Source organism: Mesoplodon densirostris, chromosome 7 (genome assembly GCF_025265405.1).
Source record: "Mesoplodon densirostris isolate mMesDen1 chromosome 7, mMesDen1 primary haplotype, whole genome shotgun sequence".
Classification (NCBI taxonomy): Eukaryota; Metazoa; Chordata; class Mammalia; order Artiodactyla; family Ziphiidae; genus Mesoplodon; species Mesoplodon densirostris.
This window is the reverse complement of record NC_082667.1, coordinates 120,059,802-120,087,340: the sequence shown is the minus strand read 5'-3', so window position 1 is coordinate 120,087,340 and position 27,539 is coordinate 120,059,802. Positions and strand designations below refer to the sequence as shown.

The 27,539-nt window shown below is 46.0% G+C and overlaps 1 protein-coding gene across 2 annotated transcripts in view; it reads left to right on the top strand.

The window, feature by feature from the left end:
• ETS1 (ETS proto-oncogene 1, transcription factor) overlaps positions 1-27,539 on the top strand; it is a 66,714-nt gene that overhangs the window by 21,264 nt on the left and 17,911 nt on the right. The window contains exons 2-6 of one of the 2 annotated variants that reach the window (XM_060103001.1): positions 11,796-11,915; positions 13,696-13,896; positions 16,645-16,722; positions 17,719-17,967; positions 22,352-22,612. In XM_060103001.1, the coding sequence (XP_059958984.1) occupies positions 11,796-11,915; positions 13,696-13,896; positions 16,645-16,722; positions 17,719-17,967; positions 22,352-22,612 (909 nt within the window). The remainder of the gene's footprint in view (positions 1-11,795; positions 11,916-13,695; positions 13,897-16,644; positions 16,723-17,718; positions 17,968-22,351; positions 22,613-27,539) is intronic. The other variant, XM_060103002.1, reaches the window with a different exon arrangement.

Below are 27,539 nucleotides of genomic sequence, written 5' to 3'. Positions count from 1 at the left end.
CAGTGCCTGCGGTTGGCATTTGGAAAACGGTTGGCATTTTGAGATCATTTGTCTCTGTACTGGGAAAATGGACATAGATATTCTTATTGTTCACTGTGGTTTCCCTGGGTTGAAAACAGACAGTTGCACTGTGTGAATGTCTATGAGTATGCTTTTGCCCTCTCTGTCCAGATTTATTTATTAAAAGAAAAACACATCTGCATAAAAAAGCCTTAGAACACAGGAAGAATGTCCACTTTGTTTTTCTTTCTGTAGCACCGAGACATGTGGGGTTTCAGCTTCCTCCAAGGGGTTTTTGAAGACTGGCTTTCATCTCAAACAAGGCTTTTTCCCATTGGAAAAAACAGCCCATTTTTTTGGTTTGAAAATATATTTATATAATGTATAAATAAATAAGAAAGACGAGAGAGAATTTCCTTTCAAAATTTATGGAAAAATGCTGCTTTCTGAACATCATTCATTGGTAGTTCGTTGCTGGCCCTTCCCAGCCCACTTCCACTCTGCCATGTGTCCCTTTATTCTGGTTTAAATTTTTCCAACATTGGCTTCCTCGGCTTTTCCCTTTCCTTCCCTCTGGTCCCTTCTCTGCCGTCCATCCACCCTCCCCCCTCTTCACTGCCCTCTCTGCCTCTCATCTCCTCTCCCAGCTGCTCCCTGTCTGCTCGCCCCCACTCCTCCTGCGTTGCTCCTAAGCCCCTCTTCTTCTGCTTTCCCCGGCAGCCCTCAGCAGCTAGAGCCCTCACTGGAAGAGGCCTGTCTCTGTGTTTGTTTCCTGCGTGGGAGGGAGAGGCAGGCCTTGAGAAAACAGTTCAAAAGTGCAGAAAAACTCCACCTCTTCCAGCCTAAATAAACGGGCTCCACTCCATCTGTTTGCCCAGATTGTTCCTTTGCCCACCGAGAAAACTCTTCATCCTTCACCTGGACCAGCCCGGTCTTCCTAGTTGTGCTCGGACGCCCCCTCCATGCCCGTCTTGCCCCCAGGCCAAGTGCGGAGGGGGCCCTGCGGGGGGAGCCTCTGACTCAGGCTTCTGGGTGGGAGTCACAAGCTGCTGTCTGCGAAGAGAGTCCCAGGGATGGAGGCGCTTCCTTTGTCATTACTTTCTCTGTAATGAAAATAATGGAGAAAAATGAAAGGAAATGTTTCTGTGTCCATTTCTGCCTCCCCTGCTTTTAACTCTGTTTTCAGGTACGGGTGGAAAATACCTGGCTTTCGCGCCCAGTGCTCTGGGTTTGAGTGCTGGTAAGATCACTCAACTGGCCTGATGATCTTGGTTCAGTCACTGAAGTACCCTTTGTGAGCCTCCATACCCTCACCTATGTGACACAGAGAATACTAAACCCTTGGTTGTTCTCAGGCTCATAGTAGAATAGGGGAGAAACCATTTTCTAAAATGGAAACTTCTCCTCAGAAAGCAGCACTGAACATCATAGGTGGGAATCAAGTGACATGGAAATTAATTGGTCAGCCTGATTAGGCAGCATCTCCGGGGCCTCAGAGAGTGAAGCATCTAAGAGTAATATGTAAACTGAAATCGCAGAAGCTGGGATAATAGCAAGATGTAGGATGTCAGATATTTTCCAGAGTCTTCTTGAGTGGGGTTGTCCTTTGCCATGTTGTTGCCAAAAGCCTTCTGACCCTGTCATGAGTATTTTTTGTTGTTGTTGTTGCGGTACGCGGGCCTCTCACCGTTGTGGCTTCTCCCGTTGCGGAGCACAGGCTCCAGACGCGCAGGCCCAGCGGCCATGGCTCACGGGCCCAGCCGCTCCGCGGCATGTGGGATCTTCCCGGCCCGGGGCACGAACCCGTGTCCCCTGCATTGGCAGGCGGACTCTCAACCACTGCGCCACCAGGGAAGCCCTGTCATGAGTATTTTAATTGAAGGCAGGACAGGACAGGAGTTTGACATGGCTCAGAAGTCGAAGTTTGGCGAGGAACCAGTGAGATGCACCATGGCTCTCTGTGAACCTTGGAGCTGAAAGGGCCCAATGTATGCTTTCTTCCAGAGTAATATAGAGACCTTGCCTCTGTGTTTTCCGTGACAAAAGAAGTGACACTGTTCTGGGACATCCAGGACTTGTAAAATGCCTGGCGTGGAGTCAAGTGTAACTGTCTATGTAGGAAATGATTTGAAACATGTGATATGTTCTGTAAATGGCTTTGAATGACCATTAAAGAACTTTATTCTTTAAAGTACCCTATTGAGGCGGGCCTTCTATGCAGGAATCCTAATCTTAATAGCTAAAACATTCTTTCAAACTGTGAGCATGTCATTCATTTAAGGGTATATGTATGGCTTGGGTAAAATGCAGCTTGGGTTCTGGCAAATACCAAAAATGAAGAAAAGAGTTTTGAGCACAAAACTACAGTTTTGTTTTGTGCCATATAGACTCTAAGCTGGCACTCTTAGGAAGTTTTTAAAACCAAAAGGCATCTTAGGTCCCTTGGATCCTGGAGCTGTGAGGTGTTGTCGTGGCAAAACACATATTCTAGATGATTACTGCTACAAAAAAGATTTCCCCCATAGCGGATTGGAGGGTACAGAATAGGTAAGGAGTCAGTCTGTCTGCTAAAACAAACAGCCAGATTCAGGGGATGTCAATTTCCATTTATATCTCAGAATCTGATCCTTACATTCATTTTCTCATTTTCTCAGTTGCTTGGTCGTACGTACCTGGGGAAATCGCCAGGTTCCTTCTCCTTGCTGTCTCCCTAAGTTTTGGAAAATAAAAACGTATTTTTTTTTTAGTCTTTCTATTTTAAAAGATACTTTTCAGTTCAGTTCAAGTCACCAATAATTCATTGAACACCTACTAGGCTTTGGTGTTTTCACACATATTTAATTGAATCCTCACTGCCAGGTAGGCAGAGAATCCTAGCGAGTGAAGGATGCTCCTGAGCTCGCAGTGGTCCCCAAGGACGTTCCCACACACCCTCACTTGCCAGAGCTGCTGGAGAAAACACAGAATTAGGAGCCATTCCAGCAGGGCCCATTCATTCAGATATTTCCTCTTTCAGGCCATGTGCCCAATGTTTGGGGTGGGAGATCTGAACTGTTCTAAGTAAGGAAAGAGCAAGAAAACGTAGCTGCGGGACCCAGGGGGCAGTTCTGCTTTCTGGCGCAGCTCCTGGAACGGAAGAGCCTCTCTGGGTTTCCCTGAGCACCTGGGATTGATTTGGGTTTTGCTCTGACTTGGAAACATTTGCTGAGGTGGAGGTTGGAGGAGGGGTTGGGGAGGAAAGAAATAAATCCAGTGATTAAAAATAGCTTGTGCATGTCAGGTGCCTGAACGAATTGGGGAACACGCCCACAGTCCCTTTTGTCTGGCAGGTCTAAGCTCCTGGCTGCCGAATTACAACCGCTTTCATTTGTTTTTCCTGCTCCCCTACCATGTAATGGTCAAGGGCTCATTGGAACCATGTGTGAGCCTGGTGAGTCACCAAATCCTCGGGACTTCGGTGGCAATAATGTGTTAAAACTCCTTTTGGGGGATGGGACGGGGGTGGGTGAGGGGAGAAGGGAGAGGACTGCAGTCACTTCCTACAGATGTTCAGGGTCCTCGGCTGTCTCTGCAGCCTTGGTTCCCAGGCCCAGCTGCTGGGCCCAAGGCAGGCTTCCCTGGGCAGTTTGCAGCCTGCTTTGCCTCTCAGAGGACCATCTCTTTTGTCCTGGGACAAGTTCCCTCTGAGAAGAGGCATCTACCTTTGAGTTTGGTGCGCTGTACCCCAGCAGCGTGCTTTATTTCCCCGAGGCAGTAATTAGAGACTGGCTCGAATTTTTGGTCAATCAGATCATTGGAGGGTGAATTGGGGATTTTCTGTGCAGCTTCTTTCTCCATCCCTCAGAGTTTTTTTTTTTTTTTTTTTTTTTTTTTTAATTTGCTGGTGACTTCAAGGGCATTGGTATCAAGAGAAGAACCGAAGCCCAGTTGTGTTTCCCTAGCTGATAAGAAAACTCTGTTTTGGGGTCCGGGTGTCCCATCATTTGGGGCAGTGATGGACTGCTTGGTTGGGATGGGTGGTCCAACCACGGCGCTGAGCTATTCTTGCTGAGCTCTTGCTGGAGCCAAGGATCCTGCTTGTCTCTCATCGCTTTGTCACTTCATTAGGTTTGCGAAAATGGGGTCGAGGGGCTGAGGAGGGACACATTTCCCTTCTTTGCATTAGCCTCGGCCAGAGGCTTTGTGGATTATACTGACTTCCTCAACAGGAAGCTCTGCCTTGCCAAGTTTCTAGCGCCTGTAACGGGGTTTGGAATCAGGAGTGTAGGACAAAGAGAACCCTTCCTTCCTAGTTCCAGTCCATCCTTGCATGAATGAGAGAAAGGTTGAATGAGATTTCTTTTCACAGCCTTCTGAGATATTAGTGTCTTCACTGGGTAACTTCTCTTAGGGACCAGTAACAGCTTTCTAAGGACAATGTTGATCATTCAGAATCAGTCCCTGACCACAGCCATTTTGCTATTTCTATTGATCTGAAGGGGTAAAGATGCCTCCTCTCTTATTCTAGGCAGTTTGACATCTGCCCTTTGGGTGCTGGCCAAAATCCTCAGCTCTTTCTGCCCACTCGTAGTTACAGTTGTAAGTTCCTGAGGACCTTAGCAGTCAGGAGGACTTACCTCTGCAGTCTTTTGCTTGTAGGGCGTGGTGGTCAAAGGAATGGCTGGCTGCCCTGATTTGAAATCATCCCTCTCTGATCCAACTTCATCACTCTCCAGGTCATGATAATGTTGCTTTAAAAGAAGTTCCATGGTTCGAGTGGACCAATGAATGAAATGTAGACCTAGATTTAAGCACGGTGGAAAGTAATCTGAAGCCTTATTTTCTTTTTCCATGAGCTTATCTGTTTCTTGTAAGCTTTCATAGTATGATCCTCCTTTATCTCAAAAATATCCTCGTGACAATAAAATATTTGTGGGTGAAATGGCATGGTGCCTGGGATTAGCCTTACAGTTCTTCTGTGTTGGTGGGGGGGGGCAGATGAAATAAAAACTGGTAGTGTTGATGGATTTTGAATAGGGATTTATTATACTAGTCTCTCTACCTTGGTGTGTGTTTAAAAATTGGCGTAATGAAAAATTTAAAACCCTATGAGGGATATAGACACTACCTATCAACAGACCTCTTTTTAACAATGCACTGATGGAGTGACTTACCCAGCGTGATTACGTAAGTGGCAAAACTGAGAACCCGTGGGTTTTGACCAACAAGTTAAGGCAGCAAGCCCAGTTCATTGTCCCACTGTGTCTTTCCCCCCTGTCTTCAGAATCCTCTCTTTCCATTTGGGACAAGTGTCCTTTTTTTCTTCTCTGTATGAATGAGAAGGTTTCTTCTTGGTCCTTTCACTTTAAGGAACCTATTTCAGCCAGACTTTATGTAACTAATTAACCTTATATTATGTGCACAATTGCCCATCAGGGTGACTCAGGGGTGAGCACAGACAGGGAAGGAGGCCAGGTTGTCATTTACCGTGTGTTACTTTGTATGGAAGGAAGGAAGCCTCAAGACCCTTAGTTCCAAGAAAGGAAAAGATTACAGTCGGTTCTGTAAATGGCTTTTAATTATGTCTTTATGGGGTGAGCTATATGAAATCCTGGATTTCTTCGATCCAGAAATGGTTTTGTTTAAGTTTTTAATTTACTGACTCAAGTGTATCTCATTTTCAAACTGAGAAATAAAAGTCCCGTTTTCTGTGTCTCAGCTGTAGAAATTTTAGTGTTCTTGGATTTCTGATCCATTCCTATTTGCAGCAGCCGTGGAATTGAATGGAAAGACCTTGGATGTGAGAGTTGAAAGATGGAGTTTAAGGCAGGCTCTTGATCTCTTGCAGTCTTGGGTTTCTGACCTGTGAAGTGGGGGTCCTGTAATACTTTCCCAGGCCCCCCGGAAGCTTTATGTTGTGAGGATATTGGGGAACAGTATATGGGAAGGGTCTCGGTGGACCGTAGTGGTTTTCAGATGTAAGGCGTATCATTCATTCCTGGTGTTTCTTTCCTGCTGCTGTTGATTGGGGCAATACCCACCACCCGTGGCTGGTGTCGTCATGGTAACCCACCAGGCTTTGGCCAATCCAATGGCTGCACAAGACTGGAATGTGCACCTTGGATTTCTAGTCCATTGCCTAACCCTCGGGTCCCAGATGCTCCAGTCTTCCTGCCACTTATTTGAGGATGGTGAGAGGAGGAACATCTCAGTTCAGCAAGGCCATAGGTCTTGAACTTCTCCTGGAACCACCGCCACTTCAGGCTTAGATTCTAGGTAACATTGCTGATATGAGCCGTTCGGTTTCAAACGACTTACTAGAATGGTATGAAAAGTCACGTGACATGTTCTTGATGGGTTCTTGGACACTGAGCAGTCCTTAACTTTGAGTTCCATTATGAGTGAATTGAAACCCTTGTTCCACATTTGACTTAAAACATCCTTGGGCTGTATAAGCTTTTGTTCAGGATTAGGTCACAGTGAAAAAGAAGCAGATGTTTCCCTGCATTGAAAAGGCCACAATTCATTGTGTTCCTACTGATGCAAGAAAAACTATCTGCTAATTTCTGCTCTGGTACTGTGCAGTCTTGATTGGACAGAGTTTGGGACCGTTATTTGCTCACTAGCTTCTGTACAACTCTCCTCTCAGAAATCTGGGTGATTCCTATAAATATTAACTCAGACTTAGGGTCCTGAGGAATAATCCCTGGGTCAGAAATCAAATATACTTGTAATATGTTTATGTTTCATAAATATACTTGGAGCCTCCACCGTATCAGCGTAGTATATTTCCAGGTCAGGTGCTCAGCATTTTGAAACAAATGTGTTACTGCAATTCAAGATATTGCAAGTACAATTATTAGCACAAAGGCAATTTTAGTTCTTGTCCATAAAATACAATTAGTTAACTTCTGTGGATCATTGATTAATTTATAGATGCTGTTGCTAAAATTAGAAATATTTTTGGTACCTAATAGAAAAGTATTTTAATAAGTAATGAGATAAGGTGTGGTCAGAATAACAGAGATGCCTGCTTGGGCCAAACCATGTCATGTCAGCTTCTCCACCTGTGTAATGATTTCATTATTTTTATTGGTCAGTGTAGTTGACAGAACTGCCACAGACATGAACGAGCAACACAGAGGGCATTTTTGCATTCGTATTCTTCATGATGAGAGTTTAATGTTTTATGTTAATACCACTTTTGAAAGTGGTTATTCATCATCATTTACATGCAGTGCCTGTGCTACTAAAAAAGACAGTCCTGGCTGATTGTTCATTCACTTATAGAGGAGTTTTGATTTTTTTTTTTAAACCTTCCATTCCACACTTCATGAAAATAGATAAAGCTCTGACTTTCCTTTCTGAATCCTTTGGGTCCAAAGGCACTGATACGCCTTCTCCTGAGCTCATCAAGTCCAGGTGTCCCAAGTGTGTGGTGTTGGCTTTCCCCAGCTGGGCTGGGAGCACCTTTTCCAGAGACCCAGCGCTCTGAGTCCCCAGTCAGGGGCACAGCCTTTCGGTGCCATGCAGCACCTAAAGCCTGGCATGTGGACCAGGCTTTTGAGAATGGCATTGAGGTGGACAGGCACAAGTTAATTCCAGATACTTCCCTTGGAGAGAACAAGCCAGAACCTGGAAGTGCCGGCTCCCTGACAGGACGTGGAAACCTGCGCGGGGAGTTGTCAGCCAGAGGCCCTGTCCTGGCCGGACTGCTGGGGCACTGCTGTGATAGGAAGCAGACTCCGGGCTCTCCGCTGTCATCCTCAGCCTTCACATCACCCTAGCATCCAACTGCCCAGGCTTTCCTGTTCAGAAGATGTCTGGGGCCTCCTAGCCTCATCCTTCAGTTCCAGTTTGCAGCAGAACCACTGCTGGTCCATTTGGCCTGGCCCACATTTTTCACGTGCATTTTCCTGGCCCACTTCGGCCATCAGTAGAGTCCTTTTCATCGAGTCATAAATCCAATGGAGAGAACAAGCACACACAACAAAACCCACACAGTGCAAGTTCATGAATTGGTGTTGGATGGGAGCGAAGGGAAGGAAAGTTGATTCACGTTTGGAAGACATTGAATTCATCCGGCGTTTGTTGATTGACTCCTGTGCTGGGAGCTGGGGTTGCTGCATTTGTTCCTTCTTTCAGAAGCGATACTCTTGGTTAAATAGGGAGCCCTTTTCTCTAAGGTCCAACTGACTTCCACTGTAAGGGAAGATCTCCTGGACCTGTCCCTTAGCTGTTCTTGGGCGAGGAGAGTGGGGACGAAGGGGGAGCACTGATGTCTTTCTTAGTGACTCATGTGACGATTATTCCATTGTTCAAAGGGCTGGATGTTATGTAATCAACATTTTATCCCATTCCCCTACTTTTCCCCCCTAACAATCTGGGATTTTCCAGCATTTTGTCAACCTTCCTGGAAGTGTGTTGATTTTTCCACTAGGCTTTTTTGGGCATGTCCCAGGGCAACCCAAACTCTCCACTCCCTATAACTTCAGATCCCCCTCAGTGCAGGGCCTGGGAGAGCCACAGCTGTGAACCCTTCTGTTCTTCTAGGGCACAGGGCAGACTCTGGGCCGTTTCCTGATAGCACCGCTCAAAGCAAACTGAGGGAAAGAGCTGCCTACCCTTCTTTCGTGCCACGTAATTTCCATTCATTTTGATGTTCAGAGGCAATATATTTGTCTCTTTTTTCAGAGGTCACCAATTATCATTTTTTTCCCTCCTATGTTTCCATTTTATCCAGCCAATAACACATTACTTACATCCAGGGAACTGTTTAACTAGCCAGGGTTTAGAGATGGCTGGTAGAGGAACTTCTCCAGTGGCCCCGCCATTTTCTGTCAGTTCCATATGATACACTGAAGAGTCAGGGTGAGCAAGAGGGCTTCTGGAAATTACTGCAGTAAAGTGCACTGCTGTCTAAAGGTCACAGGACAGCTAGTAGGAATTCCCAAGTCATTTCTTGGCTTGTTTGCTTTTTGTTGGAAATTGTGCCTGAGGTGAATTTGGAGGATTTTTAACTTGAACCATATCTATGTATCTTGGCTTTGCACATGGTCTGCAAGTACAAGAGGGACACAGCAGAGATAAAGGTGCACGTGGCAATAGCAAAGGAGGACACATTTGTGAATCTGCAGATCTTGATCCCTCATTCTTCTTCACCACCTACATAAATCAAGTTTTATAGGTGTTACCTCCTATATGCATGTCACATCTGACCACTTACATTTTCTGCAGAGCCATCTTCCTAGCTAAAGCCACCATCATCCCTCACCACAACTGATGCAAGAGCTTTTTAACAAGTCTTCTTGCATCCATTTGGAGTTACCTCCTAAACCATTCTTTACCGGCAGCTAAGGCAATCTTTTTTTTTTTTTTAACCCATTTTTAAAAATTGTGGTAAAGTGAACATAACCTAAAATTTACCAACTTAACTATTTTTAAGTTACAGTTTAGTGGGATTAAATACACTCATAATGTTGCACAACCTTTGCCACCATCCACCTCCAGAACTCTTTCCATCCTGTAAAACTGAAACTCTGTCCCCAGGACACAACCGCCCATTCCCTCCTCCCTCCAGGCCCTGGAAGCTACCATTCTACTTGCTGTCTCTATGAATTTGACAATTCTAAGTCCCTTATATGGTTTGTCTTTTCATGACTGGCTTATTTCATTTACCATAATGTGAAGGCTCACCCATGTTGCAGTATATGTCAGAATTCCCTTCCTTTGTAAGGCTGAATGATATTGTACTGTGTGCGTATATACTACCTTTTGCTTATCCACTCATCTGTTGATGGACACTTGGTTGCCTCCACATTTTAGCTACTGTGAATAATGCTGCTATTAACACGAGTGTACAAATATCTCTTCAAGACCCTGCTGGCAGCTCTTCTGGGTATATAGAGAACTCCTAAAACTCAACACAAGAAGACAAATCATTGTATTAGAAATGATCAAAATGCTTGAATAGACATTTCTCCAAAGAAGATACACAAATGACCAATAAGCCCATGGAAAGATGCTCAACATCACTAATAATTAGGGACATGCAGATCAAAACTACAGTGTGATACCACTTCACATCTATTAGCATGGCTACTATAAAATTGCAGAAGATAAGTGTTGGCAAGGAGGTGGAACCCTTGTGCATTGGGGTGGGGCTGTAAAATCATGCAGCCACTGTGAGAAAACAGGATGGCAGTTCCTTGAAAATTTAAAAATAGGATTACCGGGGGCTTCCCTGGTGGTGCAGTGGTTAAGAATCCGCCTGCCGATGCAGGGGACACGGGTTCGATCCCTGGTCCGAGAAGATCCCACACGCCGCGGAGCAACTAAGCCCATGCACCACAACTACTGAGCCTGCGCTCCAGAGCCCGTGAGCCACAACTACTGAGCCCATGTGCCTAGAGCCCGTGCTCCGCAACAAGGGAAGCCACCACAATGAGAAGCCCGCGCACCGCAAGGAAGAGTAGCCCCTGCTCGCCGCAGCTAGAGAAAGCCCGCGCGCAGCAACGAAGACCCAATGCAGCCAAAAATAAATAAATAAATAAAATAAAAATAGACTTACCGTAAGATGATATTCTTCAGGCAAAATGTAGTCATGTCATTCCTCTGCATAAAACTCTCAATGCCTGTTTTGCTCAGGATACAATTATAAATTCCTTAACACACTCCTTACTTACGTTTTCAGCCTCCTCTCAAGCTGTTGTCCCCTTGATCACTCTGCTCCAGTTGCATGGATCTTTCTGATCCTAAAACAGGCCAAGGTTCCCCTCTTCCCCCATCTCAGGACCTTCATTTGCGCTATTCTCTTATCTCGGATCACAGCCCTCTAATTTTAGTGCTCATCAGGATTACCTGGATTCTGTGTTACAGACGGATTTCCGGGCTCCGCCCCCTCAGAGGTTCCGATTCAGGAGGCCTGGGTGGGGCTGCGTTCTCCCAGGTGATGCTGATATGGCTGGTCTGGGGACCGCACTTTGAGAACCACTGGTCTGGAGTCGTTTTTTAAAAAACTCCTGTGTATCCTTCAGGTCTCAGGTCGAACATCTCACTTCTAAGGGAGGCCTTCTCTGATTCCTCCAGACTTGCGGGACTCCCTGTTACGTGTTAACATTGCGTCTTCTACTCTTCCTATGAAGCCCTTACGGACATTGTATTTGAATTGTGTAAATAGTTTTTCTAATGACTGATTTCCCTGCCAGAATCTGATATCCAGCTCCATCAGGGTAGGGATCGTTACTGTCTCGTTCACTGTTCTTTCTCTAATCCCTTGCGTGTAACAAATGCTAAATAATTATTTATTGAACGAATGTTGTTACTTCCTTTTCATAGGTAACAGCACGTGTGTAGAAACATTAGTGTTCTCAGTGAGCGTGAAGGATGGGTAGGGGCTGTGGGGGAGTTAGTAGAGCTATACAGAAAGAATACACGTACTTTGTCAGAGAGGCAGGGCGTACGAGGCAAGAGTCGGGTTTTTAGTTTTTTGGTTTTTTTTTTTATGGGCCCTACCACATTGTGGAAAGCCCCCCAAATTTTACGTGCCCTGGTGAGGATGCTACTACAGTTATTTCTCAGCTTGTCTTCTTCAGACCATTCATGCTCTATGATATTTTATGGGTCGTTAATTACCTATTTAGTTTTATCTTTAAAATTGAGGTATAACTGACATGTAATCTTATGTTAGTTTCAGGTATACAACATAACGATTTGATATTTGTGTCTGTTGCACAACGTGCACCACCATCAGTCTAGCTAACATCCATCACCTATTTCGTTTTTGTTAGTATTCATGTGATATTTTTTCCTTACAGATATGGAATGTGCAGATGTTCCACTCTTAACTCCAAGCAGCAAAGAAATGATGTCTCAAGCCTTGAAAGCTACTTTCAGTGGTTTCTCTAAAGAGCAGCAACGCCTGGGAATTCCAAAAGGTAGGTTTTGTAGCTGGAAGGAGAGAGGATGGGATCAGACTTTGAGGTATGGTTAGTTTTCTCACCTGTTGGGTGAGATAGACATTATTACTCACCACACTTCAGTCAGCAGCCACAGATCGTTGCAGACATCTGTTGGAACAAGCATAGACGCATGCTGATGCTCCTTCATCTCCCAGGCTTGCCCCTGCCATCTTGGTTTTAGGGCAGTGGTGCCCAAACTTGTTTGCACATTAGACAGGGGATCGTCAAAAAATTCCACAGTCCAGGTCAGATCCCAGACCAATTAAGTCACAACTGCTGGTTGCATCAGTAATTCTGAAGCTTCTCAAGAGACTCCATAGTACAGACAAGTTTGGAAGGCATGGTCTTGGAGTCATTCTGGGCCACCATTGGATGAACTCAATGTGCTGCATTTCTGGGAATTTACTCTTTTCTTTTCCATGTCCTTTGGTGAAATGTGTTTACCTTTGGGTGTTCTCATCCAAAAGGGTTTATTCGGGAATGTAAGGGGAAGTGACCTGCGTTGTCAGAAAGGAAAAATGATGGGGGAAGACTTAAGCCTTGACCAAGCAGCATTTCCTGAACAGTTGAGAGCAGAAAGAACACTTTGCTATTGAATAAGAGAAACAAAAGCTGTCTTTAGACCAGGCCAGTGCTACTGCTGCATGAGAGGCTTCCACCCTGCCAGACGCAAGCCTTTGGTAGATTCTGTGAGTGTATCAGTCTACCTTTCCATGTATTCTCCTTTCCCACAAACCTCAGCTGACAGCAATGCCCAATCACAAGGCAGAATACAGTGAATTCCGACCACTGGGTTTTCCAACATCTCATAAAGTCATCGTCTAGATTGAGGGGGGTAACTCTGAGAGCAGGCATGCTGTAGGCATCACAGCCTGCCATCATCCGAGCTCTTTAAGTGTCATTAGCTGGTGTAGTCATGTTAAACCAGGGGTCATGCGTGAAGATTATATATCGTCTGTCCTACACTTCTGCTCAACGCAGGGCCTGTGATGTGTATATATTTTGAAGGGTATCTGGTATAATACAGGTATCTAATAATGTCGTTATTACTAAGTATCATTTGAATGGCTTACTGTTACCGATTGCTGTGATTATTACAGTCAGACCTCCGAGGGTTCCTCATTGGCAGATTCAACCAACCACAGGTCGGATTCGCTTGGCTGAATCTGCAGATACAGGGGGCTGACTGTACCCCGCCCTTTTATATAAGGGAGATGAGCATCCACAGATTTTGGTATCCGAGGGGGTTCTGGAACCAATCCTCCTTGGATACCCAGGGACAACTCGGCTAACCATGATTAACTAAGATAAAAATAATTAAGCATAATGGTCTCAAGTAAATTATAAGAGTTAAGAGCAGGGAGAGGTGAGTGCAACGTCCAGAGCACACTTGACTTTGTTATTATTGCTGTTAAAGAAGTCATTTGTCCCCTTGTCCCCCAGGCTTTAAAAAAGTCTGATGGAAATAAGGCAGTGAAAGAGGAGATTCCTGGAAGATTCTAAGGGTAGAGAATACTCTGCTACTTTTTAGCTGATGACAGTGATCTTCTAGCTGGCAAGATAGAGAAGATGGGGCTGTTGGATGCGGGGGTGGGGGTGGGGGGAGGGTTATGGAAGATGCCCCCATCAGGCATTCCTAATTCTATGAATCCGAGAACATCCTCAGTGAAGGTCAGATGCTTCTGTGTTGTCTCTGAGGCTCGGGGAAGAGTTAAGAGCCCGATCTGCTGGAACGTCATTTGATCTCTCCCCGCAGACCCCCGGCAGTGGACAGAGACCCATGTTCGGGACTGGGTGATGTGGGCTGTCAATGAGTTCAGCCTAAAGGGTGTGGACTTCCAGAAGTTCTGTATGAACGGGGCAGCCCTCTGCGCACTGGGGAAAGACTGCTTTCTCGAGCTGGCCCCAGACTTCGTTGGGGACATCTTGTGGGAGCATCTGGAGATCCTGCAGAAAGGTAAATGCCTGGGGGCAGGGTGAGGTGGGAGCCGTGGGGCGTGGCTTCGAGAGTAGGTCTGGGAGCATGCCCAGTGGTGCAACGTCGATGCCATCACCTGGGCATCCAGTCACAGCACGTGTGGTCTACGGCGTAGACAGTGCCTGGTAAATAGCAAGTGTTCCATAAATGTTCGTTTCTTTTTCTTCTATGTACTGGAGGTTCCAATTTTAATCTTTAGCTAGACTGTACTCCTGAAGCTTATTGGTATGCAAAGTTCTGATCCCAATCTTTATCTTAGACTCATGTACTGTTTGAATAAGCAGTGCCCACAGCCAGCAACAAGAGAGTTTTTCTTTCTTTCTCTCTCTCTCTCTCTCTTTTTTTTTTTTTTTTTTTTTTTGATAATCTTAAGACACATTCTCTTGATCCATGGCCACATCCAAGCTTCGTTTCTCAGAGCTTCTTAATAAGCAGGCTTCTCTGCCCACTAACTGGATTGGAATTGCAGTCGCGAGGTACACCTTTTCCATCCGGAGCAGAAACCGGGGTTATGTCAGGACGCCGTGTTGCAACCTTGTAATGACATGGCCTCTCCTACCAGCCTCTTCCAACCTTTTTGGACCAAGTGACTCATGTACCACAGTCCTGGCTGAGTATAGAAACAGCAGCAGGCGGCAAACTTGGGTGTTTTTGCGCTTATTTTTCTGAATTTCTTCTTAAAATAAATTGCAGTTACCAGCAGTCAGCAGTGCCCTCCAGCTGACTGTAAGCCTAGAAGCCTGTTGCCCTCTCTGACCCAGGCCCACCCTTTCCCTGTGGTCACCAGCTCCAAGCCCTGGCGCAGACGCGGTGACGGGGGGAGGGGGGCAGGGAGCAGAACTCAGGCTTAGCACTTTTATTCCATATAATACCTCCCTTTGTTTAAGGATATTTTCCACTCTGCAATGCCCAGGAGAGACCCAAATTAGACTCCTCTGGGCACAGAAGTGTTATCTTTTTCTTTTTTCCCCTTCCCTTCAGCTTCTGCTGAAAAATAAATAAATAAGCAGAGTCGAGAACTAGGTGAATCTGGCCTTCCCCGAAGCAACGCCGTGATCTCGGTGTAACTGCACACACACCACCTGCACGTGTTGACGTGAGCACCTGTGTATAGAGGGAAAAGATACAGCAGGCTCAGAACAGATCTGATGCAAGCATTGGCTTATAAACACAGCAGTGGGGGGGCATACCAGACCGTGTCGCCCCAATATATGCTGCTAATTCACCGTTTCCCTCCAGCCTTCACCCTGGGGCAGCCAGCTGTCCTGGAGTGTCTAAACCTGCCTCTGATCAGTTATAACTCATCTGTACAGCACCTCCTTGTTTCCGAAGTGCTTGAAACTACGTTTTTCTCATTGGATTCTCAAAACAACCCTGGGACGTGGGAAGGGCATGTTCTCTCGGTGTCCTTGTCTGTAAAATGAGGACAGGTTAGGTGGTTTCCTCAACATCACTTGTTTCCTTAAACCTAGGTCTTTTCAGTCGAGCTTCCTGTCCTGTGTTCTTTGTGTAATGATGCGGACTCGTGGGGTCGCTTCTGGCCTACCTTCCTGCAAAGGAATAATAGAAGCAAATTTAGGAGAATTAGGAAATAATGGAGTGGGTTTGAGGACATCTCACAACATTTTCAAGGGAGAGAGGCAGGAGAATCGTCCTTCTTCAGGTCCTTGAACAGCTGAACGTGACGTTTGTATCGAGGCTACAGCTTTTGTTCTGTGATTAAACTAAGGCAACCCAGCGCCGAAAAAGCATAGCTTTTCTGGGTGGGGTGGCAGGCCAAAGGTACAGGGGATGTTTTAATCTGATAAGCTGCTAAAGCAGAGTTTAATCATTTTATCTCAGCTGGGAACTGTTTTTCTGTGCAGGCATAAACTTGTTTTCCCAGCAGTCTCTGCTCCCAACAAGCTATCAAATACCTGAGGAGAAACCCAAACCAGCCCTCTGTCTTTATGTCTGATTCTTACAGTGAAACGTAATCAGACTGTTCCATACAATGGTCAGGGGCCACCACCAGATTCCAGGGCCATTAGACGATCCACAAGCTCACCTTAGTTCCATGGAGAGAGCCTTCCTCTGCTTGGTTACCTTCATCTATGTTCCATTCTCATTCCTACAGAGGTTGGCACCTGGACAGGAGTTTGTATGTGGCTCTTCTCTCTCTTTGTATGAGCCCTGTCATAGTTCACTAAGTAGAGTCACCTCACTAGCATCTTATGTGGGCCTGAACTTGACATTTGAGGGCAACAGAAAAAACACAAAACAAAAACCAGACATCTGTTGGAAGAAATGGAGGCTCTAAAATCTACCTGCCTAGAGATTGTCCTTTATTTCTGAAAAGCTTTGGACCTGATCAGTTTGAGTGTTGGCGACTGGTTTTGGTAACCTCCCAAGATGCCTTCAAGCCTTGGCTGCTGGCGGCACACGCATACATCCGAAAGAGGGTGAGTGCCTTCCCACCCCTTAGAGGTTACTCGCAGAATGCACTTTCTAAGATACTAAATCCCATTCTGCAGCTACTGGAATCATAAACTTAGCCATACTTCAGCGAGCTCGTCTCTAGACAAGGCCCCAGTCAGGGGAGACTCCAACACCAGCTCAGTTAGTGGACATGCAGATTTCTGCGAAGAGGGGCTGAGATGGCTCTGGTCCTTTTGTCCAGGGTCCTCGTGGGCTGAGCGTTGCTTGCATGCTGACCTCTTTGTTTCATTCCTCCCCTGTCTGTTGCAGAGGATGTGAAGCCGTACCAAGTTAATGGAGTCAACCCTCCCTACCCAGAGTCGCGCTATACCTCGGATTACTTCATTAGTAAGTTCGCCTCCTGCTCTTCTCCGCTCTTCCTGTCACGGGAACTTAGGAAAGGATCCCTGTCCTAGGCCATCTTAGGCCCCTGCCTGGTAATTCTACAGAAAATAATATTTTCTTAAATGTAGACTCTTGGTTGTTTGGCTCTTCCCACAAAGCACAAGGCTTCAACCTACCTGCACGTTTTATTCACCTGCACGTTCCTACACTGGGGTCTTTCCCATGTCTTCAGCATGAAGGTCACACAGAGAGACAATGACTTGCCTCCAAACTCTTATGTGCCCCGTGGTGGCCATCAGGGTGGGGGGGGGGTGGCTGGAGGGAGAGAATTAGCCTAGGGCTGTGCTTATCTGATGGCTTTGCTTTCAAAGGGCATCTTAAGCAGGTTTATTTTCACTTTATCTTTTTACTATTATGATTTTTATCCTAACAACAACAACGAGCTTATTGTGTGGTTGAAATGTTGGTAGGCTTTTTCCATGTATGCTGTCATTGGATCTTCATCACAACACCCTGAGGAAGGTTGCCACCATTCCTATTTTTTTTTTTTTTTTTTTTGCGGTACGCGGGCCTCTCACTGCCGTGGCCTCTCCCGTTGCGGAGCCACAGGCTCCGGACGGACGCGCAGGCTCAGCGGCCAGGGCTCACGGGCCCAGCCGCTCCGCGGCATGTGAGATCTTCCCGGACCGGGGCACGAACCCGTGTCCCCTGCATCGGCAGGCGGACTCTCAACCACTGCGCCACCAGGGAGGCCCACCATTCCTATTTTTGAGATGAGAAAATCAAGTCAGAAAAGGGAAGTGTGTCGTCAAGGGCCACGGCTCTTGAGTAGTGGAGCAAGGTTGAAAACCCAGGCCCTTTTCACTTCAAATATTTTTCTTGCATTCCCAAAGGTAGTCAGCTTGTTTGACATTGCGGGGCCCTTGTAAATGGGGAGGAATGACCTGTTTCCGGTACTCCTCTCTCCTCTCTCCAATTGCACATGCTCTGTGTTTCCAGGCTACGGTATCGAGCATGCCCAGTGTGTCCCTCCGTCGGAGTTCTCCGAGCCCAGCTTCATTACAGAGTCCTACCAGACCCTCCATCCCATCAGCTCGGAGGAGCTTCTCTCCCTCAAGTATGAGAACGACTACCCCTCGGTCATCCTCCGGGACCCTCTGCAGACAGACACCTTGCAGACTGACTACTTTGCCATCAAACAAGAAGTGGTGACCCCAGACAACATGTGCATGGGGAGGACCAGTCGTGGTAGGTCAGATTTCTGCTCTAGAAAATGCTAAGAATTACCTGCGTTGGTGAGCTCTCCAGGTCCCACTTTTCCCCGCTTGCTCTTAGCCCCAGGCATTCCTGAGTTTTAGCCTTTCCATCTTAGAATGTCTAGATATTAAGAACTTTGTATCATGGAATGTTAGCCAAGTCCTTCATGATGACAGAGGCTCTGGGCCCATGGTGGAACTGAAATCTCGCAGGAAGAACAATCACCTTTCTTATTTGGGTAAAACATTTCCCCGCGTGATAACTTGAGGTGCTTGTGGCTGTTTTTTAAGGTATGTGTTATTTTCTTGGAGAGGATTTTGCTTAAGGGGAGGACACAATCACATAAAAATGATTCAGAGACCCTCCTGGAGAGCCCTTGTCTCTGCATCATCCTGGTGTTCTAAATATTCCCGGTCAGACTGCACATCCTGGCTTGGTATCTGAATGACCCCTGCTTCTCAGCCTGGGCTTCCTAGCCTCCTGTGACTTCTTTGGTTTGGGAAGATAGAAGATGGTTAACCCACAGCTTGTTTGGAACCAGTCTTCAGCAGTGTGGTGAAAGTGTGTATTTAGCTAGAGGACCAGGGAAAGAGGCGGCCAGAGGCTTCCAGAAGAAGGTACTCTTGTTGCCATGACCGTTAGGACAATGATAAAATATTCACTGACAGTGAAATAAATGGTTCAAAATAGAGCTGGCTGACGTTATAAAGCAAAAAAGGTTAAATACCCCCAATTTTTAAGATCAGGACATAAACATTCAGAGGCACGGCTCACCTAGTGAAGTGTCCAGATTGTTTTGTTTCTGACAAAAGTGCAGTCCGTCGTAAAGAGGGACTTGTTCATCCAGGAAGAGCTAGCTGATTTCTAACAAGTTGAAAAAGATGACTCTTCTGATGGATAAATGGGAGAGAATTACAGATAGGAAGAGGACAGGAGAAAGCCCTCCCAAGCGATGCTTGTGAGGCCTTTGGTCACAGAAGTCGGGCCTGGCCGCCTTGTGGTGATTTCTGCTCAGTGATGACCCAGCTCCCTATCCTAAGACCCCAAAGGCCTTGTGGGCCGTACGCATTGTCATCCCCTTCGAGTGTTCAGGCTCCTACTTCCTCCCAGCAGGCCTCGAGATGACCAGCAGGCCTGCAGAGGGAAAGTCCCCAGCAAAATCGGAACCTGTAATCTGCCTTCTTGCAGCCCTGGGGTGTTTGTGTTTCAGACAGAAGGGGATGGGTGGGACCAGCTTTGCCTTCCCCTTTCTTCTTTATTTTTGGATGCAGGTCTATTTAAATACTTACACATATGTGTACCTTTTTTCTCGGGCGGGTCACAGCAAGAGAACGCCTTTCTTTCTCACGGGGCTTCCTGTGCGTGTGTCATGAGGCTGAGTGTGCGTGGGGACTCAGCCGTGGTGTCACTTTGGGCAGATCTGCTGCCAGGTCGTTTTCCAGTTGCGTCTGGCTTTGCATTTGTGTAATTCCCCCTTCTCCCTCTCCTCCTCTTGGTTTTTGGTTTTGGTCCCCAACTGCCCCACGACCCCAGATGAATCCCAATGGACCAGACGGTGACCTGTACAAAGGGACAGGAGGGCTTTCTCTCTGGCCTCCTTCTCCCTCCCTCGCACCAAGCTTCACACCACACAGACTTGAAGGGGAGACCGGTCTGTTCACGGTTGCTTCTGGTGAGCTAGAAGTGCCGCACACGGGATGTATTCCAGGGGCTGATTGGCTCTGACATGGTAGGATCGGTCGGTCTAGACTGAAAGCATCACTGTGAGCTGCTTATTATCAACAATCATCGTAGTGTTCGTGTACTGCAATAGGGTATACAGAGTGTTTCTATGTTCCACTTCTTTGGACTCGGAGAGCTTCTTCTTCTTTGTGCTGGTCTGTTCAGTGGGCTACCGTTGTCCTCCCCAACCTACTGTTCTGAGTGCTCCGAGGTCTGAGTGGTGGAATAGCCTTAGAAGGACCTCGCTGAGACATTTCTCAGGAAAGCCAGCTGATGGATGGCCTGGAGGACACGAGCTTCCCTGCGTGAGCACAGTAGCCTAACCGAGTGTCTAATCCAGTTGGAGTCAACCCATTTTGGGAGAAAATACCCGTAAATAATGGTTCCCAGCTCCAGGATTGTGAAAGAGAGCTAAAATGAAAGCAGCCTCCTGCTATAAACTGCAACTCTCAACAGACTTGCATTTGGCTCATGTTTGAGAGGCTGCCAGAGAGTGGTTCTGGCCTCGTTTAGTGCCCTTGCTTATTGGGTCTCCTTGGAAGCTCAGCTGTCTTGCATGTGAAAATTCCAGTCTCTGTGCCCTCCAAATATAAAAATGACTGAGAGGATCATCTCAGGGACATTTGAGTATAAATACAGCCTCAACATCGGTGACTTCGTGGGGGTGTTCTTCATGAAAATATAGACTTTCTTTCTTAGGTTTTTGTGTAAGATGTGTAAGATGGATAGCTGGTATGAGCAAATACCTTTTTATGAGAGACCACAAAATTTCCTGTTCTGTTGAAAAGAAGCTGTTGCATTCTTGGTTGGGGGCTGTTTTCTTGAGTCTTTTAATGTGAATTTCTGGAAGGGACAATCCCTTCTTTTTTTATTTTTAAAATATTTGTATTTAGAGTAGAGTTGATTTACAATGTTGTGTTAGCTTCAGGTGTACAGCAAAGTGAATCAGTTATACGTATACCTATATACACTCTTTTTCAGATTCTTTTCCCATGAAGGTCATTACAGAGTACTGAGGAGATAATAATAATAAAAAGTTGCAAATATGACAGTGGACTGGTTAGGCGGGGCCGATAATTCCATGAAGCTCTTCCATTTACCTTCTGGGGCTCTTCCATTTACCTTCTGGGGATTACCTTTCTTTGAATGAGTGATTGGAAGAAGGAATGAGATGAAGCAGATAAATAACTATGTTTCTGTTCCAAGCAGTGTTGGAGGGGTTAAGAGGTTCAGGAACTCTACAAGGGGAGATTATGCAAAAATTACATATTTAAATGAGTATCTTTTATCTGGGGTTAAAAAAAATTTTTTGGGGAAGCAATGTATCTTCTTTCTTAATTACTGTATATTTAATTTTGGTTTGGACACCAAGATTAAATATTTGAATTTCACTGGTTTAACGAGTACCCTCTGTTATGAAGGGGAGAATACACCAGAAACATATTAGTATTACGTTGTGTATGCCAGCCTTATTCTGGGATTGAAATTTCATGGTAGACCAGCCAGCCCTGACTCACAGGTATTTCAGCATACACATTTGTCACATCCTTTGGCTTCTTGAATTGGCTGAAGTGGCCATTTAATCTCCCATGATTTAATTTAGGTTGCCTGGAAAGCATCTGGAAATAAAACATAAAAAAATATTCCTGTGAGCCTTTGCAGTAGTTAGATGCATTTATTTTTGTCCCCCCCCCCCATTTTGTTAGGCTCCTTTTTAATGGCATTTTTGCCAGTGGAAATTTCTCTAGCAGCTATTATGCAATCGTAGCAGCTGTTTATAACCTGGTTTGGGAAATTAATGAACTTGCATGATCTTGTGGTCAGTTAAGAATGCCTTAAGCAACTCATAGAGTAAAGGATTTCTGACATTGCTATGGACCTTAACTCTTTAATCAACTTCTTTGTTTTTTATTGCCTATATTTCCCTAATAAAGTACAAATTTCAAGTACAAAGCTGCACTTGGAGAGGATAAAGAATATGGATTTCTATTTAGAAGAGTGATAGTGTTTTCGTTTTTTTAACCTCCTGGAGAAAGCATCTCATAACTTCTTTCTCTGTTTGAGAAGGCATAGAGGCAGTACTGCATTTATTTCATTTTAAAAGAGTGTTTGGAAAAAAGGCTAAAAAATAAGATTTTAGTTCCAAGGTCAAGGAAGGTCAATCTGCTCTTAGTCTAATGGAATTTTTTTTTTCTTACGACCAGAATATTTTGCCAAATGGGGCCTTTTGAAATCGTCTCCCTGGCTTGAGTTAGGATAGGGAATGAATTGAGCCTGACACTGCTCAGATTTCTTCATCTACTCATTGGGTCTAATTCGTCAGCCAGAAATCCCATCATAGCAGACATGATTCTCAGCCTGTAGATTTCTGGCTCTGGAGTTCTTGCGGTCCCAAACACTGTTGTCTCCCTCTGGCAGATGTAAGTTGCGCCCGACTCTGTATCTCTGTCCTAGGGGCTCTGGAGCAAGACGAGACCATGCAGGGGGCTCGGAGACAGGGCCCAGGCAGCCCCTCCTCCCCAGAGCAAACCCACACGCCTCCATCCCCACCGGCCACTCCCTCCATCCCTCCTGCGCATCCTCACCGAGAGGGTTTCACAGTGTCTCTTCCCATCCCTCCTCCCTGCCCTCCTCCCACCTCCTCCTCCTCCAGGCAAGCTCGGGGGCCAGGACTCCTTTGAGAGCATAGAGAGCTACGATAGCTGTGACCGCCTCACGCAGTCCTGGAGCAGCCAGTCATCCTTCAACAGCCTGCAGCGTGTCCCGTCCTACGACAGCTTCGACTCAGAGGACTACCCAGCCGCCCTGCCCAACCACAAGCCCAAGGGCACCTTCAAGGACTATGTGCGTGACCGTGCTGACCTCAACAAGGACAAGCCTGTCATCCCTGCTGCGGCCCTGGCTGGCTACACAGGTAGGCCCCTGCCCTGCCTGCTGCTCGCTGAAGGGGGGGGCGCCCCCTGGAAGCTTCTGCGCCCATTCCCAGCCCCTGAAGTCAGCCTCTTTCTTTCTGGGGGGTGGGGAGAAGTAGGCTCTGAGAGGTTGGGTTAGCCTCTCAAGCCACTCTGTGAATAGCCATTGGGTTTTGGAAGCAGGCAGTGTCATTCTATCCCAAGGGATCCTTTCGAAGATTGGTAGGGAAAACTGATATTTTGGATATTTACCCCTAACTGGGAGAAGGGAACTCTGTTGATTTGGTGTTTCTGGAACCTCTGCCTTGTGGTCTAGCATCAAAGGACTTCTCGCCTGCTCTTGGGAGGTCTCTGTAAACCCAAAACCAGCAGTGGCATCTCTCAGAGCCGTCACTGAATGGCCTACACCCTGGACTCATCTGCAGTAGAATCCTCATTATTAGGCTGGTCTCTCCAATGGGAAAAGTGCCCTCAGTCACCCGACACTCTGGCCGGATCCTGCCCTATACAGGAAACCTTTCTTGTCATTTAGCTTTATTGTTGATTTTTTTTTCCAGGAGTGAAAGTTGTAGTAGTGGTGAACGAAGAAAGATCATAGAGAAAGGAAGATGTATGTTGAGAGTCTGGGCTCTGATTGAGAATCTGGAAATAGAGCAAAAAGATTCATTGTCCAAGCAAGGTGTGGCCCATAGGCTGTCTAACTTTGGAAGGGTTTGAAGAGTATATCTGAGAACTATCCAAGGAGCAGGCGCATGTGAATGATCAGACCCTTTCTGTAAGATGGTCGTGTTTTGTGAACATTAGAAATTGTGTCGCGAGCAGAGCTTATTTTAAGCTTGGATGACACAGCTGTGATCTTGCCCTCTCTTCTCTTACAGTTTATCCACCCTGGACAGGTCACTGGTGGGGACCCTTTGTATGGATGAAGACAGACAGCAAAATCTGCGTTTCTAGTGACGTGTCTGTCTGATCTGAAGCGTGTGCTGGATCCCTGTTCTTGTGTGAGGGAAATCTCAGGTCTTTACTAGGAAAGCCAGCTGACCTTTGAGAACAGCTCACATGCTTAGAAAAGTTCCTTCTCCTTCAAGGATCAGGGGTGTGTGTGTCTTCTACATTGCATTCTTCCAGCTCCCCATGCAGTTCAGTGCACGGATAGGTGCTCAGGAGTTAGGTCTGGATTTTGAGGTAGCGACAAGGTCTGTATGTAGAGTCATGGGCCAGAAAGGAGCTTAAAGGTTCCCTACTTTTTTCTTTCTGCAGTATTCCCCAAGTCCTTGCTGGAACATCACAAGTAGGTGGGAACTTGCTGCTTTGCCAGGGAGTTCCTTCCCATCTTGGGCAGCAGACAGTGAAAGTTTGCCCTTTTCCATTAATGACATCTGGAATAAGGGAAGTATATATTAAGTCACTTTCAATAGGCACAGGAGTGCTGGCTCCTGTAATAACCCTTAGGTATTGTAAGAACTGGACTCCAGTTGGATACACTGAAGAAGGAGGAGAGAAGTGCTGCTTAATTAGGAGGAGGAGAGGCCGGGGTAGCTCTGAAATGACTCTGGGCTGTGGAGGTGGCAGACATCTCTAAGTGGCTGTGTTTGCTTCTGTTTTTATGGCGCAGCTCAGTCATTTGACTGAGTCATATGACTCAGCTCTGTCGTTTGCCCAAGTGTAAAGGCCACCTCTTCTTCTCCTTCTGCCCTAGCTTCCAGGACCAAATCCTCAACTTAGTTTCTCCTTATTAAAGGTCCTGCCTTGGGCCTCCCTGGTGGCGCAGTGGTTAAGAGTCCGCCTGCCGATGCAGGGGATACGGGTTCGTGCCCCGGTCTGGGAGGATCCCATATGCCGCGGAGCGGCTGGGCCTGTGAGCCATGGCCACTGGGCCTGCGCATCTGGAGCCTGTGCTCCGCAACGGGAGAGGCCACAACAGTGAGAGGCCCACATACCGCAAAAAGAAAAAAAAAAAAAAAAAAAAAAAAGGTCCTGCCTTATTCCCTCTGGCATAATCTCCATCATAACCACCATTACCAGGCACGGTTATAATTCTTCTCCCATGACAATTTTCATCATTCTCTCTTAGCTTGGTGTACAATTCTGAAAATTTTGCTAGTTAAGGCGGTTTTGTGGATAATGATATTAAATAAACTGACTTTAAGTTCTAAAGTTTGGGTTATGGCCAGAGAGAGTCTTATGATTTAGGTCAGCCTTCATGGGAAAAGATTCTGTTAAGGATTCACGGCTACACTACAGAAAGTCTAGAAGTTTCTAGAAATGGTGAAAGCCTCATCTCCACCTCAAATAGAAACTCCTCTGAAAGGGGTATATATATATTAGTTATTGGATTTCCTAGATGGGAGAAGCTTGCAGAGCTAATAGTCTACAAGAGTGATTTCAAGGGTTTTGACTAAGATGATCTCAGTACCTTGGCAAGGATTATCTGAGAGTTGGGAATCTCTCCACGTGTCCCAGTTTCAAGAAGAGAAGGAAGAGGATGAATTGGAAATTTTAAGAACTAGGAATGAGTGTGAAGTACAAATTAGGGACATGAACTGCCATCAAGAGGGCCAACACCAAAATGCCACCTGTGAGTCTTCTCTGGCAATCCTAACCCAGAGCCAAACAGATGAGAACATCAAAAGCTCTTTTCAGGACAAATACAGGAATGTCCTGGAGCTCTGAGTTATGTTTGATGTCATCCCTTATTTGGATAGATTATTTTTAATGGGTGGCCCTCCCTCCCTCCCTCCCTTCCTTCCTTCCTTCCTTCCTTCCTCCCTCCCTCCCTCCCTCCCTCCCTCTCTCTCTCTCTTTTCCTCTCTCTTTCTCTGTCTCTCTATCTCTGTCTCTGTCGCTATCTCTATCTCTTTCTTTCTAGGGGAATAAAACATTCAGTGAATGCAAGAAAAGAGAGGATGATTATCAGTTAAAGATTTCAAAAATTCAAGTAGTCATTTGAACTAAAAACATTTTTTAAGTATCTTACCATTCAGTTGTTTCTTCTTTATAACTGGGGATTTAACTTCTCAAACCATCTCAAATGGAGGTGCAAACAATAGCCCAGAAAACAGAAGTCCTCTGTGCTCCTCCCAGCGCTAACACACTGTGTGATTTCAGGCAAATTTACCTTGTACCCTCTTCTACTTTTAGTGAAATGGAAGTGTCCCTCCCTCTCTTGGTGGTAGGAGATCTGTGAAAATGTAATTGAATTAACTCAATTAACGAGACAAATGAGGGCTAGACGTGGTGCTAGACGCAGGGGAGAGAGCTCGCTTGTAACAAATCAATTATTTCAGCAAATCTGAGCACATGTTGAGTGCAGACAAGTGTTCCTCATAGCCTTGGAAGGTTCACTATCTTGACGAATTCAAGACACTGTCATTGTCCTTAGACTTGAACTGGATTTTCTTACTGCTGTGGTTTGATGAAGGTCAGGAATTTGTTAGGCATGTCGGCAGTGGTCCACATTTGGGTGGCTTTTCTTCCTGTGTTCAGTGCCTGGTGGACTTCTCCTGTCCGCAGTGCAAACTCTACCTTGCCCCTCCTTGTGACCCCTTATCGTTTCACATACATCCTAGGGAACGGGGAAGGGGGATAGAACATGCTTACTCAGCCCCCTCCACCACGCAGGGAGCGTGTAGTGCCTGGAGTTTTTATAAATGGATCTCTGAGTCTATGCAGACATGCTAAGATGAGCTGAAGTTTGGAAAAGTACTTTGAAAAGTGGAAATCATTGTAGAGGTGTTGGCAAAACTTTTCATTGCTCATAAATGTCACACCTATTTTCTATCTCAAGTTCTGAGCTCTTTTTTTTTTTAATCTGTTTCCTTAAAATTCGACTAACTCCAGAGTATGTGTGGCCACACAGTAAGAGCACGTGTACCTTTTACATCACTCTTACTTGGCTTGAACTAAAGGATGTATGTATAGATTCCCTGTGCTGGGGTGTGAATCCATCTTCCTGCCAGTGCCCTAGGAGCCTAGGTCTCTGTTCATCTCACTCTCAAAGGAATACATTTTACTTCTTCCGATGCTGTCTTAGTTACAGCACTGTAAGTGTGGCAATCAGTTAGAAACTGAATTTTCACATTCTCTTGCACAGTTGCATTCTTCCTCCCAAGATAAGAAAATTGCATCAACCTTCACTGGGCTCCCATGGCAACTTGTTAAATTAGGTCAAGATGTGTGGGCAGATAACATGGCCTGAACGCCTGGCTGTTAGCTGAGTTAAGAATACATCAAATGCAGTGCTGGCTTCCGCCAAGCATGCACCTTCTTACCTTACTGGGACCGCTTATGGTTATCAAACTGATTCGATCAGAGAGCTCCATTTTCTTTTGTTCGAAGATACATTACGAGCCCCATCTGATTACAAAACAAACCGAGAGAAGTGGCCTGCTGTTTTCTATGTATTTGATGGACCTAAACAAAAAGCTTTCTAGATCCTTGACAAACATGGGCATCTCTGATTTTTTTTTTTTCCATTTCAGCAGGTGTAGAATAATATGCTGGATTGTTAAAGAGTATCTTCCCTTCCTCTCTGTCCCTCCAGGCCTCTTTTATCAATGATGAAACTGAGGCACCAGAAAGGACTTATTCCAGGCCTTCTGCAGGAAGGTAGCTCTTGAATTGAACCTTAAGTGCCAGATGTCTCACCTGAGTACGAAATCTTTCTCCCCCTTAAAGAATGAGAACACTCATTGGTTATCTCAGTTGCTCCCATAGAGTAGATAAAGAGTCTTGTCTCTTGCTTGTCCCTAATTCACACTGTGTGTTGTGGGGGGAGGGGGGTCTTGGGGGCAGGAGGGAGTGGAGCTATTGGTCTGTAAATCAGCTTTATAGAACTTCACTCCAGATTGCCAGACTTCTGTTGCTACAAATAAGGAATCCTTTCCTATCACTTCTGCAGTTGGTATGGAGCAGGCCTGCTGCTAACTG